Raw genomic sequence first — 19300 nt, 5'->3', positions numbered from 1 at the left:
TTTTTTTTTTTTTACTTTTAGAACTTGGCAAATGAATTTAGTGTATCATAAGGAATAGAAAGCATCCTATTAGACTGGTGGGGATTAAATAAGAGCTCATGTGAAAAAAAAAATACAATAATATTGTTCAGTCTGTACAGAATGATATTGTTGTTGCAACACTTGTTGTTTTTATCTTGTATTGAAAATATATTTACAGATTTATGAATATCCTAACAAAATATTTATGGAAGATTTGTTTAAAAACTTTTTGCTTTGTTCCACTCTATTAAATCAACCTTAGCCATCAAATGCTTTTTTGCCCGAATAAGTATAAACATATGTTTTAAATTCCACATGTGGCTCAGTTTGTCTGCATCTGCTTGCAGCGATTGTACTTCCTGCCTGGAAGGTCTGCCTGAAAAGTCTGCAATTTCCATTTGAAATCTAAAGGAAAAATCTAACTGTACAAATCAAATTAAAGTTAATATTCTTAATATAACTTATCAAAAAAAAAAAGTGATTGGAATAACAGATGCAACTTTTATTCTATATCCACAAGGGAGAAACCAGAGCTGATTTCAGCCAGTAAAATCATTGTATTTTATATGGCTCAGACTACTCTGCTAACTTGCATTAACTTGCTGCAAATGATTGCTTTGCTTTGGCTATTTATAGTCAGCAATATCTTTATGAAATCCTCACAGCAGCCCTCTGCCCCCACACAGCTATTTTTACCGACCGTTTGGGTCTTTCAGAATTATGAGTTAACATCATATAGTAACTATGATTTCAAATTGTTTTAAAATTTTATTTTCCCTTAGGCCCATTCTTAACTTTATTTCGACTTTGTATAATATCTTTAAAACATTTTTTTTAGTACTTGTTCATTGTGGATTTAAAATCGATTTAGTATATTGCTCTGTAAATCTTCCACTATTTAATAACTTATATAGGAACTTTATTTGGCTGCATACCTTATACAAGGGTGGGGTGGGGGGAGTGCTAAATCTTTCTATCAGTTGTAAGAACTAATATTCTGACTCTCAGAGAAAGTTACTGATTCAGAATGCAAGCTATGAAAACAATTTGTTGCTAGTGCCTATCAACTAACAGTCTGCCCATGCAGAAATCTGCAAATTTTCCTTGCTAACTTGTTTTTGAAGGAATTTGTTCTGGGCTTTAAGCTGTTACTACCTAATAAGTTACTGACCAGGAAAAAGCATTATTCATGTAACATGTTCAGTGACTGCAATCTTGTGCAAGGACACCGAACAGTGGACTAGTACAAGAGAAATTATACCTGCCCCGCAACTTTTACCTTCAATACCAGCAATGGCAGCCCCAAATTTGTATCCTGTCAGGTTTACTGGAAGGTTCTTGTACAGCAAAGATGTTTTGATAACAACTATTCTGCCTTTGTATGCGAAGATCTAAGCACAGTAACTGGACCGTTTACAGAACCGATGGGAAGATTAGTTGTTTTCCTTTACTTATTTTGCAGAATATTCCTTAAAACAACAATGTTACCACATCAAACATTTAGCAGTCTGTTCCAGGCAAAATGAGATAGTATGTACTTCTCCAACCTTTGTTTCTATATTCTGTGGTTCTACATCCTTCTCCTATGTCACTGATGTGTCTTGTACTGACTTGCGGCCTTTGTGGAAGAAACCATGGTGCATGACAGTTGACAGCTTATTTGACGCTCCTGAAGATTCTGACCACTGAAAAGGATTGTATATTGTGAAGACTGTGAAGGAAATTGTTTTTGGAATATGTTTTGGGCAACATTAGAGCCTTGAATTCTTACGAATTCAAGCATGTAGGTGACTGTGTCTAGGTACTGATGTGTTTTTTTTTTTTAGCATGTGGCTCTCTTCACTTCTCCAGTGACCTCCTAATTATTATTATTATTAAACAGGATTTATATAGCGCCAACATATTACGCAGCGCTGTACAATAAATAGGGAATGACTTCCTCACTCATAATCTCATCACACGCACTGCTCCAAGACTTTTCTAGAGCCACCCCGACTCTCTGGAATGGTCGTCCTTGTCATATTTTGCTTACTTCCACCTTCTGCTCATTTAAAAGAGCACTCAAAACCCATCTTTTCAAACTTGCCTACCGAGTTTCTTCTGTCTTTTAATTCCTCCCTCCTATTGTATGATCCTTCCTCCACCTCTTGGATTGTAAGCTCTTCTGGGCAGGGTTGTCTGTTTCTGATTTTCATTTGTGTGAAACCAGTGTGGTCCAATCCATTCCAGGTTTGTTCTGCACAGGGTAAAGTCATATGGAAACTGGAGTTTACCTATCCCCCACCACTCTTCATTTAGAAATCTGTGCTATAGCCCCTGGTTCATAAGGAAGCAAGGAGATCCCATGGGTCACAAGAAAGTAGTTACTTCTGGGTTTTTTTCCCTGGCAGCCAAAATATTGAAGTGCCTGGCAAAAAAAAAAGCTTTATGTACAAGAACCCTTAACATACTTTAAGGATCAATACGGGTCATACGTTGGTCAATATAAACGTGGTCCACTACATTGGACACCAAAGGAAACACTTTCTTTTTTGCATTGTCAGTAGCAGAGATGAATTCTCTGTTACTGGGAAGTGGAAGGAATGCCTTATATTTCATTGCTTATTTGAAATATATTGATAAAATTAAATTGATATTTGGAGAACTCCGGGTTTAAAAAAGTTCTTGTATATGGTTCCAAATTACCTACATGTGCTTAAAAATGCCTTTTTGCACCAGATGTGTGGGCACGTGTACGGTAATTAGCAATATGTTTTGTGTTGGCTTGTGTTCCTTAGAGTGAATGAGTTGCCAAAGCACCAAAAAAGGTTCATGTAACTTTCCTAGTAGTCTGCAAATGGACATGATTGCTTGGCATAATGTGTTGTGGCAACCAAAGCTTATACCATGCTGCCTTACTCCTCAAAATATGGAGCATTTCTGGCAGTGCACAGCCCCAGCTCTTGTAATGTGCATTGCAGGAATTCAGCACTCTGAATGGGCCTTTAAAATTGTCCAGCGGGGCTAAACATGATCTTTTCTATAGTTAATTTGTGTGATATAAGATGTTACTGTAAATGGTTTTCTAATGGTTGTTTCATGCCATATAAGGTGAGCTGTGGTTGAGTCACTGTTAATATTGTGTGTATTTTCCAAGTACTTGTTCCTTGTACTGTGTAAATAAAATGAGCAGTTCATAAAAGCACTCCCCTGTTTTCTTTCTTACTTGTTTACATGCAAGACCGTACTAGATAGAAACAACTGCTGGACCTATAAGGGGCACTTTTCCTCTTGGATAGTAGACATGACCTTCTTGTGTGTTTTTCTCATAATGCATCTTTGAATCATCTTAATACGCTTACATCATTGAGAAATGAGGAACATAAGTTTGTATCCGAGCTGATCTCCAGGCACTCAACAAACACTTCACACAGCAGGTTTAATCTTTCTCCTTACTTATAAAACTCGCTTCAAACTTTTTAAATGCAGCAATTGATAATGGTGAAAAACAATGGTGACTCTGCTAAATCCCTCCTCCAGGAAATGGATAGACACTGTGGTTCTGTGTTTGGATGAAGTAGGAATAGTTGATGGTACACTGTATCCTCGAATTATGGAGTAAGCCATTATTTAACATGGGAGTTGACATGCCTGCATAGAAGAGAGATGTAGGAAAAACCAAGGCTTTTTGACATTTCAATGCACTGGGCCCTGTAGAGTAACAGGGCCCTTAGAATAGATGGTTCCGATGTGACCAAACTGAAACCAGGAAAATATAAATTTAAAATGCAGAATACTTTTTTGGGGGATTTAGCATCATCATCAACAGAAATTTTACATTCATTGTGAAAAGTAAAAGTAGAGGCGAATAACAGTTCTGTTTATACATAATATTTGTTTTGATCTTGATATTTCTAGATAAATTGAATGGATTTGTGATCTATTTCTCTGTAATTTGTTTTTTTTCTTTTACTTGTTTTATTAGCATGTAGCCAGTCTTTCTGGAACCATGTTGAGTATGTGCCCTGTATCTAACAAATGGTGGAATTAGGATTATCTGCTCACTATATGTTTTGCACATATTGTTTTGCAAAAAAAAAATCACAATTCAATGGATGCTTATGTCCTCTGCATACTCAGGCATCATGTGGAATAATTGTGCTATGTTGGCATTCCCTAGGTGGTCAAAGGGATGGATAAGTCTGATGTCCATGCAGTTTGCCTCCACTTTTAAATGCAGCTAAATGCTTGGTAAAGTTTCTGCTGGGATTGAACCAGAAGTAATTTGTATGTAACTATCTGAAACTATTTAATTTATATAGCTAGCTTACATGTTAAGTTATAAAACTTTATATTCAAAAAGTCAAACCCGACATTTTTGTCAATGAAACATCTAGAATGCTTTGTCCGTGATAACAATCAGGTTGAAACTGAGCATTGCACTTAAAAAAAGGGGACACAGAAAAGAGATTGCTTGCAGCTATGATATGCACATGTTACTACAACATATGCAGACAGGCTGGCTTGCCATGTAGTAATTGTTTACAGTCCCCCGCATTCTGCATGGTCGCAATCTGGAAGTAGCATAACCTATCCTAAAGGCAGCATGTATAATTCAATGTAACCACCTTAAATCAGGAGAATATATGAAAATGATACATTTAAAGGAATAGAGACTAGGACCTGAAATGTCACATCACCATGTCCTTAGGTGAGAAAAAAAGGCATTAAGATGTTTGTGTGTCTTTGTCCCCAGGCATTTAGAGATTGGGGGGTCATAAAAAGTCTGACATATCATACAGTTAAAATGCTTTTCCAACACAGTTCCCCTATTTCACTGTATATTAGTGATTAGAGCAGCCATATTTTATGGTTAGAACATCATTGTTCTCTTGAGGTTTAAAACAGGTGAATTCTGTAATATATGAGCCTTTTTTACCCAAGCTAGGCTTCATTTTTCTAGGGAAATGAAAATGTTGGCATTGTTACCACCAGTTTGCCAAGAAGTTGTCGCCATACGATTAGATTTCTTCATTTCGCTTAACACTTGTTGGGCACTTAGGAGATATTTCTGTTCATTTCCCCCTTTTAGCTCTGTTGTGTAGCACAAGAAAAACTTTTTGTAACACAAACTTCTTACAGCAACCAAAGTTATTAGAATAGTAACAGTCCAATATTTGTGTAAAATATGTGATCACTGCAAAAACAAAGTATTTCTTTCATTGTCATGTGAGTGAATTTCAATGAACTTTGGCATGATGAAAACAAAATGCCCCTATTTTTTATCATTTCTGTCAGAGGTTGGATCTGGTCTCACAGACACATTAATCAGAGGGGTTTAAGAAAAATACAGGAAATGAAGGTACTTAAAATACCCAGCAATTTGAAAATCCCTCTAAGGGATTGTGTGTAATTACCTTGTTATCAATAGTAAAATCCCCATGCTTACCCTGCTTCTGTAATTTACAAGTTGGTGGCTGGGGTTTATATCTGTTGTACTTGATTATGTTTTGGCAATTCTCTATAGCAATGTTTTTATTTTTATTTTTGTTATATTGGAGAATATTCAGAACCTCTGTCTGGTTTTAATTGCTATTTGTCTAATTCTGGAGGCCACAGTGGCCCTAGAATGTGAAATATTGGTCTATATGCACCAGTGGGACAAAATATATTTTGTAGTGTGCCTTGGTATTATAAATTCACAAAAAAGCTTTGTATTTAAAAAAAATAAATAAATCGGATCACTTTGAGGTAAACTTTTTACTTTTGCTTTTCATGTGTAGAACATATGAAGTAATAATAGAACAAGTATATATGTGGTGTGTGTATGAATTACATAGTGTGAGACCTTCCAAGGCTGTCTGTGAAGACATTGTAGATGTTCCATTTATATAATTAGACAGAATTAGATGCACTTGTAAGTCTGTCATGGTAGGAATTCCTGGCAGTCTCAGACAGAAGTTTCTATAATGTTCCTATTATAATTCTGAAATCTGTCCAGAGTTTTTCTGTGTTTATGGATAGCAATGGAAGGTTTAGATGCTGTATTTGCCCTATTGTAGCAATCACCCTTTTCTTCTTTTCCTTATGACCAGCAAAACAGGGAATTGCTGTAGTACAGGCACGGGTGGCAAAAGTTTTGGTTAGAATACTGCTTAGTGTATTTAAATGCATGTAGTTTAAACTAGTGGTTGCCAACCTTTTCAGACACACAGACCACTAAATATACAGACTCCGGACCGCGCATGCACAGGGAGCCGTGTGTCACTCAAAAGGGAAGAAACTTCCCCCATAGCGACGCCATGATGCCAGAACCCCCCCCACTCTTCCTTCGCAAGTCTAAGCTTTGATGGGAGAGTGGGTGGGTTGTGCCCAGAGACTCAATCCGCCCACTTCCCTGAGCCCACGATCCGTATGGGGTACATAGTCTGCGACTCTGGCCAGTACGCCCTCCCAGCGGGGTCCTTCTTCTGACCCCGCTCGGGGACACACCAGCCAGAGCCGCAGACCACCAAAATTTTCTCACGGACCACCGATTGGTGACCGCTGGTTTAGGCTATATTTTTGGCATAAGAATATTTCGCTTCCTACCCCTCACTAACTGTTGACAAGTTAATTTTTTTTTTTTTTTTACATAAAGCCACGACTCTTCCTTTTAATGGTTTTTGGTGGGGTCCTCTTCTATATTTACTGAATGTTGTTTTCAGCAAGGAACAGACAAGTAGTGCTGCCTCTTCTGCAATGGTGGATCAGTGGTACCTTGCAAACAGAAGTGGCGCTGTAATGGTTCCTCTGGGTAGATTTAGATAAACATATATTTAGATCCTGTGGGATGGCATAGAGAAAAGTGTACAGTAGAAGATCATTAGTTTTATGTCTGAATATTGCATTTTTCTTTTACTTCTACACACTTCACCAGTGTTTAAGATAGTTTGATGGTCTTCCCATTTTGAGCCACCACGTTTTCACCATCTCTCTTCAGAGCTCAGTGCAAAAAAAATGCAGAGCCCACTAAAATTAATTGCCTACCAAACAGCACTCACTACGTAAAACACATCTGCCTATGCATGCATAGTGTGAACTGTTCATAAGATTCTCGTAACCTTAAAGCTATTTGGGATCTCCAAGTGGTTTATATTCAAAATGAGAGCTAAATTTATGTTTTATTCCGTTGTATTGATCAGGTACAGACTTCCATCAGTTGTCTATGAGATTTGTTTTGTTGCACATACACGTATGGAGACTACCTGTCTAGTTTTACAATTTTGATATTTGAAATATTTTGACTCCTTTTGAGTCAAATCTTTGCCAATAATTTTTTTTCCAGGCAGTAAATTAGAGGGGTTTGACCATTTGTAACATCAGTTTTATTTTCATTCTTCCCGTATCCTGTTTTCATACCACAAAAGAAAATAGAACTTGCGAGGGCCTGGTTTAGATAAAATTTACCACAACAAAATTTAAGGGGCTTCTGGATGATCTGCTAGCTGATGATAAAAACAGTCAGTGTTTTTGATTAAATATCCACAAAGGATATATGTCTTTTGAAGTAAGGAAATGCACTGATGCTTTGATTATTATTACATATGGTATACAACCTTGAGACCAGATCAAACTACTCTCTCATGTCCTACTCCTACGAAATGCTCAAATCCTTGTTTTTCTTAGCATGCAAAATGCTGGAGGTAACACAATTCTGGAAAAGGGGCCTCTGGTTAGAACACACCAATAGATGGCTAATATTTCAGTATTTAATGTGTGTCATCTACTGAATTGTCAAAGAAGACTGTGCTTCTAGTGACTTTACACACATATGTGTAAAGGTTTTGTTTAGACATTATTAGAAAACAATTGTGGACACTTGTGATGTTAGCTGTAATTGGTGAATAAAAATATATTCACATTTTTGCATTGCAACACTTTGCAATTTTCCCCTTAGATGATGCCAGTGCACATACACCACAACAAACTTCACAACTGCACTATAACACACTACGATGCAGAGATAAGAATGGTCACTGTGTGCCATTTGCTATTGTTGAGAGCCTATACAGAAAAGCATGTACCTGAACACATCAAAATTCTTGATTCACAATAACGTGCTTGAAACGCTAGCAGGCTGTTTAATTTCTATTTGCTGTTCTAACAAGCTGAATCACTTGCTGACCTTTTCAGTTTCTTAGGAACTCCTGCAGTGAGGATTGTGTTCTGTCTCTAGTTGGTTTGCTTTTTAATTTCTTTGAGGAAATCAAGAATTGGGCTTAGTTCAGATGAGCAGTGAAGCTTCAGTACAGCTTTTGCTTCTCGGGCCTGTGAGCTGCAAAATATTGGGGTAGGAATTGGGATTGTCCGAATATTTCTTCTTATGGTGACTGATACCTTTTAGATCAGGGGTGCGCAACAGGCGGATCACGATCTACCGGTAGATCGCAAAGGCACGCGAGTAGATGGCGGAGCCTTCCTTTCAAAATAAACTCTATCACGCACAGGAGTTAAGGTGGCTGTATCCTAATGTGTGTGTGTATATATATATTTGTAGTGTGTGTGTAAATATGTTATTCGAAAGATGGAACAAAGTATGGGAGGGGGGGGGGCAATAAAGGAGTCAGAACAACTAATTTGCAAATTATCATCTCTGATAAAGCCAAAAACCCAGCACATTAATATAGAAATAAAGTATGGGGTTTCTTTTCCCTTGCAATATTTAAAACCAGCCTATCCTTTAGAGCAGCATTCTTGCCCTTTAACATGAGTGGACCCTTGAAACATCTTTCGGGTCCCAAAGAAGAAGAAAGATATTTTTTAAAGCTGGGTGGGAAGAAATTGTAGATGGGTGGGAGCCCAGCTAAAGGGGGCTGGGGAGAACACGGTCAGTACATTGGTGTGGGGGTCAGTGGGAAGAATGTCAACCTTGGCCATAGATAGCTTACCACTAAACTTTTAGGCTATCTGAGAGACCTAAATTTCTCCTTGCGCAAGGAACCCCTAGCAACCTCTGCAGGAACCTTGGTTGAGAAACACTGTTTTAGACCCAGATTGTTTTATGAACATGTACATTCATAAATTCTGTTTTGTTTTAATGGGTTTTACACATATAATAAAACAGAACATTAAAAAATACATTTTATTACTGGAACAGTAATGAGTATCCTTGCAGTTTTTGCTATTTAAGTCTGTTGTTATTTCTTGTATTGAATAAAAAGCAGAAAAATTACTGTCATGTTTTTATTTTTAGTCCTGGCTTTGACATTGAACGTCCTGACAACTTATTAGGAAGAAGCCTTCCCAAAATGTAACATACACACCCAAAAATGTTAAAAATAAACTTTCAGCTCTTCCTGTTTTCTTTGCTTACCTATTTCCTTTGCATTACGTATTTTGGTGAGCATTGCGGCCTTTTGTAGACAATAAGGACTTGAGAAGAACTTCCTGCACATGTTGTTCTTCAAATGTCTTCTATTGAACCTTTGGTTCTGATGTGCCCTGTCCCTTCATTGTCTGTAGGATCAACAGAAATGTTTTGATAAGCCTGACTTGTTGCTGTGATCACACATAAATGTATAATGCAAAAGAATATATAATTTATAAATTATAATAAAGTGGGCTAGACGGCCCTTGGTAAAGGATCATTTACATATTTGCATTTTTACATCTGATCTTTGGGCAAAGGGGTAAAAAATTGTTGACTGTTTTACCTGATGCAAAATGAAATTTCTGTACCATGCCAGTCTTGTGACCCATGCAACTTTTGCAGTAATTGTAGAGGGGTCACTGACCTTTTTTTTTTTTGCAGTATAGCATGGTCACCACCTTGCTTATCACAAGACATTGTGGGTGGCTGAGATATCAAGAAAGATTTTGGCTGCGTACACACGCATGATGCATTAACGAGTGCTGTACATACAGCGCTGTTCTGCTCTATGGAGAGGGGTGAGCGACGGAGCAGAACCCAGCTGCGCACTCTCCCCTTCACTTTCATTATGATCGCCCATAGATCCGCCAGGACGGGGGCGACGGATGAGAAGTGATGTACACATGCCAGATTCTCGTTCAATATCAGCCCGTCCGAGGCGTTTATTTGACGAGAACCTGACTTGTATGTAGCCTTAGGTTTCGTACACACGTGCAATAATTATTGTTGGAAACAAATGATTTACGACTGATCGTCCGATAATCGTGAACACCGACTGGCCAATGATGAACGACGAATGTTGCTGGAAACGAACGACCATGCCGGCGGATCGGATTGGGCGATGATCGTTCGCTATCTATTGCGTATACAGTCGTTCAGTGATCGCGGATTGTTCTGCGGTACACTTTGCCAGGTGCACTTCACTTCCTGCCTCGTTCAAACAATCGTATGTATATGTACATTATATACATGTAGTGTGTGTACATTATTGGTGGATTATATTTGAAATATTAGTGAATAATTGTTGTCATTATTTGTTCGTTTTCTAACGATAATTTTTGTACACGTGTACGTAGCCTTAAATGCCTATGCTAGTTTATTATACAATATATTCTATGATTGGGTATATAGCTGGGTTCAGGAGTGTTTTAATATATCTGCCTAGAATTCAGTATTGTGTTCATTTTAGTGAGGTAAAGTACTTTATTGCATTTACTTTTGTTTTATTATTAATTGTTTTTTTAGACAATTAACATCTGTCTTATCACAACATTCCAAAGGTGTATGTGCTGCCTGTGTACATTTAAATGCTAGGATCTTTTCATGACATTCATTAGAACTGAAAAAATATCTTTGGACAAGCTACAAAACTCATACACTTTAATATGACTACTACTAGATGTTTTGAGTAAAAGAATTTTACATTTCTTCTGCCTAAACTGCCTAAGTGTTCATAGGTTTTAAATGTAGAATTTCCTCCTTGAACAAAAAGATATTACATGTCATCACTTCGATCAGAAATCCAGAAAATGAGAAGGTTTCCAAGCAAATCATTCCTTTATGCCCCCGGGGCCAATTTTACATCTTTTTTTATAGCACAGACAGGCTAAAATTATAGAGGCAATTTTTCCAACTTGCATACAGCTGCTTTAGACTTTCTAGTTCTCATAAAGCGTATTTGTTTTATAACTGGGATTAAAAATATGAATGGGAGAATAGAATAGTTCTGCATAAAGCTCGGTTTATCTCCTTGGTTTTTAGATGTGACCAATATGATGAGTCAGGTACCCAATATACCCTGGGAACAAAATCTTCTGTAAAACTTTTTTTTTCCTTTTTAATGTTATTTCTATGATTAAAGGAAGCACATGTTCCCTGACTTTTCTAAAGTGCCTGCTGACGGATTTCCACTGCAGTATATCCACTCATGCCTTTCTGTAAATAAAAAGGATATGGTGGAAGTTGAATTCTAAGCCTGTGACCTGTAATAAACGGAGCAGAACTTATTTTAAGATCAAGCAGTTATTAATGTCATGCTGTAAGCTTGCCGCTATAAACTTGGGTAACAGTGGCGTTTTTACCCACCACAGCCAGATTGTGTTCGTTAGAGCAAAATGACAGCAGCCCACCTTGCCCACCTGCTAATACTACCCATCATTGCACTTTACTGCAGTGGATACTTTATGAAAAATCTGAGGGTTTTTTTTTTTTTTTTTAGTTACAGTATAGTAAGTTAGCCCTTAAGTTACAGTATAGTAAAAAGTGTGTGAATCTGAGGCAAACCCTAGGCCATGATCTGCTTGTATTGCATTAGTTTGTTAAAGCAGGGGTAAGGTGGGAACTAAGGAAGGTATAATGTAAGTGGGTTAAACTTCACTTTCATTTGTTGAAAGGCCTCAAATCATGTGTAAAGCCGATTTGGTCCAGTAGTTTGAAAGCAGTATATCAGAAGTCTACAAGTCTAAAAGTCTAATATTGGGCTATTTAGGTCTCACTAAAAATACTTTGAGGCAGTCAGGGGCATTATCTATTGCACAGGGACTATTAATTGTGTGTACTACTGTCACCATCTGGCAAGCATAGCGGAAGTTTCTGGCACTTAGCTTTTTGTTCAAGGATAGGAAAATATCTTCCCACATTGTTCTCATGGAGTTATCCTCCAGTCTGTAGCTGCTTGTATGCAGCTTCTAAGCCAAATGGCAGCTGGCCATGTACCTGACATTTAGCCACCAGTTTTTCAAAGCAGCAGTGGAATCCCAATTTTTTTACTACTTCAAAAACGTGGCCCCTATTCTTCCAGACTTTCCCTGATTTGGAGGGACTGTTCCTTTTTCAGAACCAAGTCCCTGTTTCCTTCTCAGTCCTTTTTGGGTAAAGATGTACACATGAAAAAAAATGTATTATTTGACTATTAAAGTTTTATTTTGCACTAAACTTTTCATCCAGACTCTAAATAATTCTATTTGTTATTTTAGGAAACTAATATAAAGGGAAAAGTAGTTTTAAAAAAAAAAAACCTTTTCATTACTATTTGCATTTTTTTCTCCAAACTGGAGACGTGGCAGGGCTGTTTCATTTACCCACATAATGTGAACTAAAAAGTTGACACCTATGGCAGTGACATTATTTTTGCGCTGTATCTAGCTAGATGGAGGAGAAAGCTGAATACATTGCTGGAACATAGAGAGGATACATTTTGTTCGGAGAATGATAGTCAGGATCATTCTTCACATTTCCTTTGGGCCTAGCCTGTTGACTGGTTGTTTTTAAAGCAAATCAGTTGATAAATGCATGGTAAATCCACAAAAAGTCTGTGTTATATATTACATTATAGCTTTGCTAATAAAAAACAATGCTGCTAATTGGCAGCATTGTTATGTATATGTTTTTTTCTTTTACACATTCAGAAATTCTCTAGAGATGAACACCTATTCTTTAATAAATGTGTTCACCAAGGTTATTCCTTCAGTGTCCTGTACAGTTACTGTGCTTACTGCAGTCTACATTGGCACTTAATGAACAACACAATGGAAACATAATACAGACTGATGAATTATTAACATTACGCTATTTTCTTGCTTGCGGATGTAGAATTGCACATAGGAAGGAAGCTATAGTCCTAGACATGTTTTATTATAGCTGCCACAGAGCTGGAGTATTGTTCTAGTAGCACACAGACTCACATTATTGTTCTGTTTTTGTGTATGCATGTCTGAGCCTTTAGACTTCAAGTTTTGTATTCTTTTATGGTAGCACTGAAAATAAGATGTCTTCCTTAGAAATTTAGGGTTACCAAAACTTGGAACCTCCTGTCACCTTCGAATTATGTTTTGGGAGATATTCCCCACTTTCTGTGTATTTTATGAGTTTCAGAGGACAAAAGAAATGGTAAGACATAATCTCCTAGATTGTAAGCTCTTTGGAGCAGGGTCCTCTCCTCCTCCCGTGTCACTGTCTCTATCTGTCATTTGCAACTCATATTTGTCTAGCCCTGCGTAATATGTTGGCGCTAGATAAATACTGTATAATATTAGTGTTCTCCCCAGCCCCCTTCAGCCGGGTGCAGCACCCAGCACTTTTTAGTAATCACTCGGCTTTTTTTGGGTGGTTACTGAAGAGTTGGGCCACAATACAAGGGCTGCCACCCACTTAAAACTTCTTCCCACCCAGCTTAAAAAAATTTCTGGGTTCAACACTGAATAATAATTAATCTGTACTAACCAGTACATGGGCAGCAAGTAAAGCATTATTTTGCATCATGAGGAAGGGTGGAACCTCTGTCAGGATTTTATTGTCTAGAAGAGATTTCCTTTTACTTCCTGTTTAAATACCAGATGTCAAAAACATGTCAGGCAGTAAAAAATAAATCTCCTTTCTGAGGACACTGGTTTTATTTATAATCTCAGGGAAAACATCTAAACCAGCATACCGACAGCATTTAAAACTTATACAGGAGCTTCTAACCCCACTCTTATCCAAAACAAAAAAAAAAAGTTATTGGAGTTGGCTGTGGTTAGGTGACTTTTATGAGCTATAAACTCCCTAGAAGTTTCATTAGCATGTGATGAGAATGATTATTTGAGAATGAAAGTGTGCCTCATTTATACTGGGGAAAAAAAAATCAGTTTTGCTTCAACAAAATTTTTGGTTTTCCCAACTTTTAACCTTGCGGTGATTTACTTCTCATGTATTTGGGTGTTCACAAACAGCTGCATCATATGTTGTCCAACTGTCTCTCCCTTTTCATTCTTGTAGTGTGAGCACACTTCTTACAGTCACTTTCCATTAAGAGCCCCTGTGTGGCTCGAAGTTGTGTGCTAAACGTATTCCATAGCCACACGAAGCACTCTTTATTGGTGTGAAGTATATCTGAGTAGTACTTCTAACTTTTGTATTCAGTTTTTAAAACTTTGCCATCTGTCTAATCCCTTTAATCCTTTAAATTTATTGATATAATTCTGTAACAAGCTATCCCATGCTACCTGCAAGCAAAAACCTGAATGCTATGGTGGCCATAAAAATACTTTTGCCGATTTTCTTTAGAAAATAATTTTGTTTTTTTCGATTGATAGCTTGTGAAATTCTATCTGTCTTTGTGTTCCAGCTGAGGCCCTAGCATGACCCCCAAATAGTTTACTGCATAACTCTCTTACCCAGGAGAACAGAAATATAGAAAACATGTCATCTTGTAGATATTGTTTTACATCTTTTTTTGTTGTATTTCGAATGTTGAGCAGATTTTATTAGCCATATGTACACATAAAAGCACATTTGCATTATATACGTGTTGTTTGTTTTTGTGGCAGGGTGGCTTAGCGGTTGAATTTGCAGATCTGTGGTAGATTTCTGGAGATGAATGTGAAGTTTCTTTTTCTCGCGTTTGCATGGCTTTCCTCTAGGCACCACCAGTTTCCTACCACAACCCAAAAACATACCGATAGGTTTGAGAGTTCTACTAGGCTGTATTTTCATTTAAACTAAAAACACAACGTCTGTGTCATTTCAGGAAAGAACTCTTTATCTGATGAAAGGAATTTATAAATACCTGCGCCTCCAACAGTCATAGATATGTGGAAAGAAGGTTATGTCTCCTGCTTAGCTTTTCATAGCAGTTAGGTTTTAGTGACGACAAGCATGAATACCGATAATTAGATTCTGTAGAAAAGGGCATTATTTAGTTTATCTTGTTTAATTTTCCTTTACAACATTATTTAGGCTTAGAGTTGAAGGGCTAGTGCTGTAAACCAATCAGGTTTGAGCATGTTGCTCAGTGCACAAGGAACTAATTCTAAGGAGAGAGCACAGGCGGGATCCAATCATTATGTTCCTGTTCCTTCACTAGCCAGTTACAGGCCATAGAAGTCCTTGGTGCTTTAACTGTAGCAGAGAAAAGAGGGGTCAGAGCCTGCAGGTTCTGTTTGAAAAGGATGGTTGGAGAACTGAATGAGCAGAATTGTTTTGGCAGCTTGTATATTTGCATTTCAACTGTAAATTTAGTTGTCTGCTTACATGGCTGCCGTAGGAGATGAGCTAATTTTGTATTACCCAGTCAAAATTTATATGTACATATGCAAAGAGAAAGAACCAGCACTAGGAGCCAGTTTAGCCATCAAGGAATTTGTTAATAGGAGGGAAAAGGAGAAGTATTGCCTTATTAGCCCTTGCCTGCTTTTTCACTGTCCATTTAAAGGTTGTGGGTGGGTAGGTGACCTAGCTATGTTCTTTAACCACACTTCAGGTAAGTCAGGTCACCAGAGTGACTCTCCTGTGTACCAAGACTATGTAAATGTCAGGACTGATTAGACAGAAAAACAAATCTTTTGGCAAGTAACACTGCTTCCATACTAGTATATTGGATTGTAAGCTCATGTGGGCAAGGTCCTCTTCTTTGTTTAGTTTGTACTTGGTATATATTCCAATTTGTCAGCCCCTACAGCCTATATTTCTTGTACAGTACTATGTCATGTGTTGGAGCTTCAGCAATAAAAGCAAGTACAGTGCTCAACCCAGAAATTATTTTAAGCTGGGTGGGAAGAAATTGTAGGTGGGTGGCAGCCCCTGTATTGTGACCCAACTCCTCAGTAACCACCCAAAAACAGCCAGGTGGTTGCTGAAAAATGCCGGGTGGTACGCCCTGTTAAAAGGTGCTGGGGAGAACACTGACTGACTTTTAGGCTATATTATCCCACGGAATCAGTGGTTATTGTGCTGCGTCCGGCAGCTGGCATCTTGCAAGCCTTTTGGGTGCCCATGCCACTCGATTCCATCTTTGCACATTTTACAGTGGGCATTACTGAACTTCTAACTTTTATTTATTGTGTCTGGGCTGCCGTGGGGGAGATGCTATACTGTGTAGCGACTCGCCAGAGAAATCGGATCATAGGCACAAGGAAGCAATAATCCGGAACCTCACCATCGACCTGAGAATTGCCTTACCAGTTTTCCCAGAGTTCATCTTCAATCCCATTTAAATTTGCCAAATTGCACGCCAGGTGTGATGCCAATGTTGTCTGTGCATTCACCCTGTCATGGAGTAGAATTTAGGGGTAGTTGGCTTGGTGCAATTGCATGCAACAATCAGCCGTGCCATTCAGATATTTCCTGACCTTTTGTCCCGCATCCTCGTTTCTTTCAGGTAGTAAACATTTGTGCTTAAAGAAAAGGAACGAATGCCAAAGAGTCTTTCCCGTTGTCTGTACATGTCTGCCCTTTCTTCTCTGGCAAGAAAACTTTTTTGTTTACCTAATCCTTCTAGACAGTTTGTTTAACCAAGACACTGCTGCATGCATCCATGTGCTTTGCCTTGTTCAGTGTTTGGTTTGTAACATTTGCTCTCTTATGTAGGAACTGAATGCCACAATCAGGAGGCAAATGGCCACAAATACACAGCACCAGGCTGCAGGGAAAGCTACATATACAAAGCAAATCTCTTGATTCATGCATTGGTGGAAGCACATGTATGTAAAAAGCTGTGAATAACATTTAGTAGCACTTTTATTTTAAACAGCCTTTTAGGTTTTATTCATCCTGGCTCCTAGATTTAAAGAACGACTCTGGTCTAATCCAAGAGCATATATTTTTATTAAGCATTAAGAGATTTTGCACTCTTGTAAAATATATTGTTTTGGCTATTTTCATTAAGCTAAGTTACACAGGTAAAATGCATATATGAGAAATGTTTTACTTTTCAATTGATTATTTTTGTACATGCACTCCTAAGAATAACAAAGGCCTGCCACCCAGAACAGACACACCTGGGTTGAAGGAGGGACACAGAACTTTCTCATGCAAAAATCCTCAATCTTGGCAACAACTTGGCCACGTGTGAATTTCATAATCTGCCATGGCTTACAATTTGCTGTCCTTTTTGTATTTGTTTACAGAAAGTTGCTGAGTAGAATAAGAACAGATGACTGATGAATTTTCCACCTTTTTTGTGTCTTTTGTCAAGTGGGAGCTGTAAATGTACTTCTCATAGCCTTCCATCTTCTTTTTATAATTTGTAGCACACAGATATTACCCTTGCTTATATAGCTTTAGTTTTGTGTAGATCCTTAGCACCGTCAGGATGGTGACATTTGTGAAAGCACCATCAGCAATGTTGTCTGGCAGCTGCTATTAAACAATTCAGTGAGCAGTGTTATTTTATGAGAACGAAAACTCAACGTAGGTACTGAGCTGTGTGTACATGCTATGAAAGGGACAGCAAATAATTGCAATTAGAATTAAACGTTAATACTTTACTTTATAGGGACACATATTGAATACATTTTATAAAGCATAAACCTTATAGAGATAAAAGCTAAGCATAGGAAAACTTCTCATCCAGCAGCTAAGAGCATGTTCTAATATATGACCTATTCTGCTCAGGTAACTTATATCCTGTGTAATCTCACATAACTGTATGTATGTTTAATCATTTACACGGTCACAACCTATTCTGCAGCGTTGTACAGAGAACATTGACCCCTCCACCTTTAGGCCTGCGTGTTCTTGAAAAGGGTAACTATAAGCAATTAGGACGAATTAAACAAGAAGACAACGAACAAACATAACGCTTAGGAGTAATTTCCCAACATTTTAGAATATGCAGCAATGGTAAATTTTAAAAATACATTTTTAATTAAAAAAAAAATAGACGACAAAGCCATTTGGTAGCAGCCTTTAGAAGAAAAGATAAGGCATTGTCAAGGGAAAGTTCAATAAAATAATAATAAACACAAGTGTTACATTTATGCATTGTATGCATGGACATTTGTATGCTTGTACATTTGGTTTAGCCAACGGCTGGGATCTCCAATGACATTAGTTGGGGAGCAGAATTTAATTGGGGATTTCCAGTTCACCAATCTCATCTTCAGAAAGCAGCTGTTGTGCCTCCTCCACTAACCATTGTCTGGTTCCCAGGGTCAGCTTCATCTAAAGTAAAATAAAATATGTTTGCTTGATATTTTTCCAAGCACCCACATACCCAATATTCACACAGGATACACTGTATTTAGGAAGTAATTGGGAAAAAAATAGTGTTTGCTGTATATTTCTAAACAATACACTGTGTTTAACCCAGAATATTTTTAAAGGCGGGTGGGAGGAAATTGCAGGCGGGTGGCAGGGTGGGTATTGTCACCCAACTTTTCAGTAACCACCCAAAAACAGCCGGACGGTCACAGAAAAGTGCCGTGAGGTGTGCCAAGCTAAAAGGGGCTGGGGAGAACGTTGTACATTCTATATACAGCTATTGCTGGATCAGAACTACCATTTTCCTTCCTTGAAATGCCCAGCTTAGGTCTACCTTTTTACGTTTAAAGTTCAAAATGTATATTTTTTTTTCCATTAAAACGATAATGCATAAACATGCTTGGGGAAAAATAATACAATATATTGCAAAACCATTACTCAGTGTAGAAATATGTAAAATTCAATGAAATATAAAATCAGAATCCTGCTGGAATTGTAAAGCTTTGTATAGATATTGGAGGATAGAATGGATGCATTAACTTTTGTGATGTGTGTATATATAATAAAGTAAACCTGTATTGCCCAAGGCATGCTTATCCTAAGCCTAGGATTTCCTTATCGATGGACTGGCGGGAGGAGGCAATGGAAGTATCCACAGAATATGTCTAATCAGCCTAGAACCAAATGTATCTGGCCGTGATCTTTTTATCCTGAGTATTTTGACTTTGAGCCTGAGTGCTGTCAACTGAGCCAAATATTGTCATAAAACTAATGAAACGTCTCTATAATGCACTTTTGTTGTCATATGGTAACTTTTTGGATGGGAGTATGATAATGATGTGTTGTATACAGCCAATAAATAGGTTACCAGTCCAAACTTCACAGACTTCATGTTGACCATTCAGGTCAGACAGTTGTGCTATGAGCATT

The 19300-nt window shown here is 37.8% G+C and overlaps 1 protein-coding gene across 2 annotated transcripts in view; it reads left to right on the top strand.

Moving 5' to 3' along the window:
- Window positions 1-19300, top strand: part of SPRED2 (sprouty related EVH1 domain containing 2) — a 65793-nt gene that overhangs the window by 13670 nt on the left and 32823 nt on the right. Inside the window, exons 1-2 of one of the 2 annotated variants that reach the window (XM_072409571.1) lie at window positions 14932-14993; window positions 16757-16869. The exons of the other annotated variant lie outside the window; for it this stretch is intronic. Coding sequence (XP_072265672.1) covers window positions 16850-16869 — 20 coding nt within the window. The 5' untranslated portion in view covers window positions 14932-14993; window positions 16757-16849. Of the gene's footprint in view, window positions 1-14931; window positions 14994-16756; window positions 16870-19300 lie in introns of those variants that run through there. 2 annotated transcript variants of the gene reach the window in all.

The sequence above is a fragment of the Pyxicephalus adspersus genome, chromosome 4, assembly GCF_032062135.1.
Source record: "Pyxicephalus adspersus chromosome 4, UCB_Pads_2.0, whole genome shotgun sequence".
NCBI classification, from domain to species: Eukaryota; Metazoa; Chordata; class Amphibia; order Anura; family Pyxicephalidae; genus Pyxicephalus; species Pyxicephalus adspersus.
The sequence above is the reverse complement of the archived record's forward strand: the minus strand, read 5'-3'. Positions and strand labels throughout refer to the sequence as shown.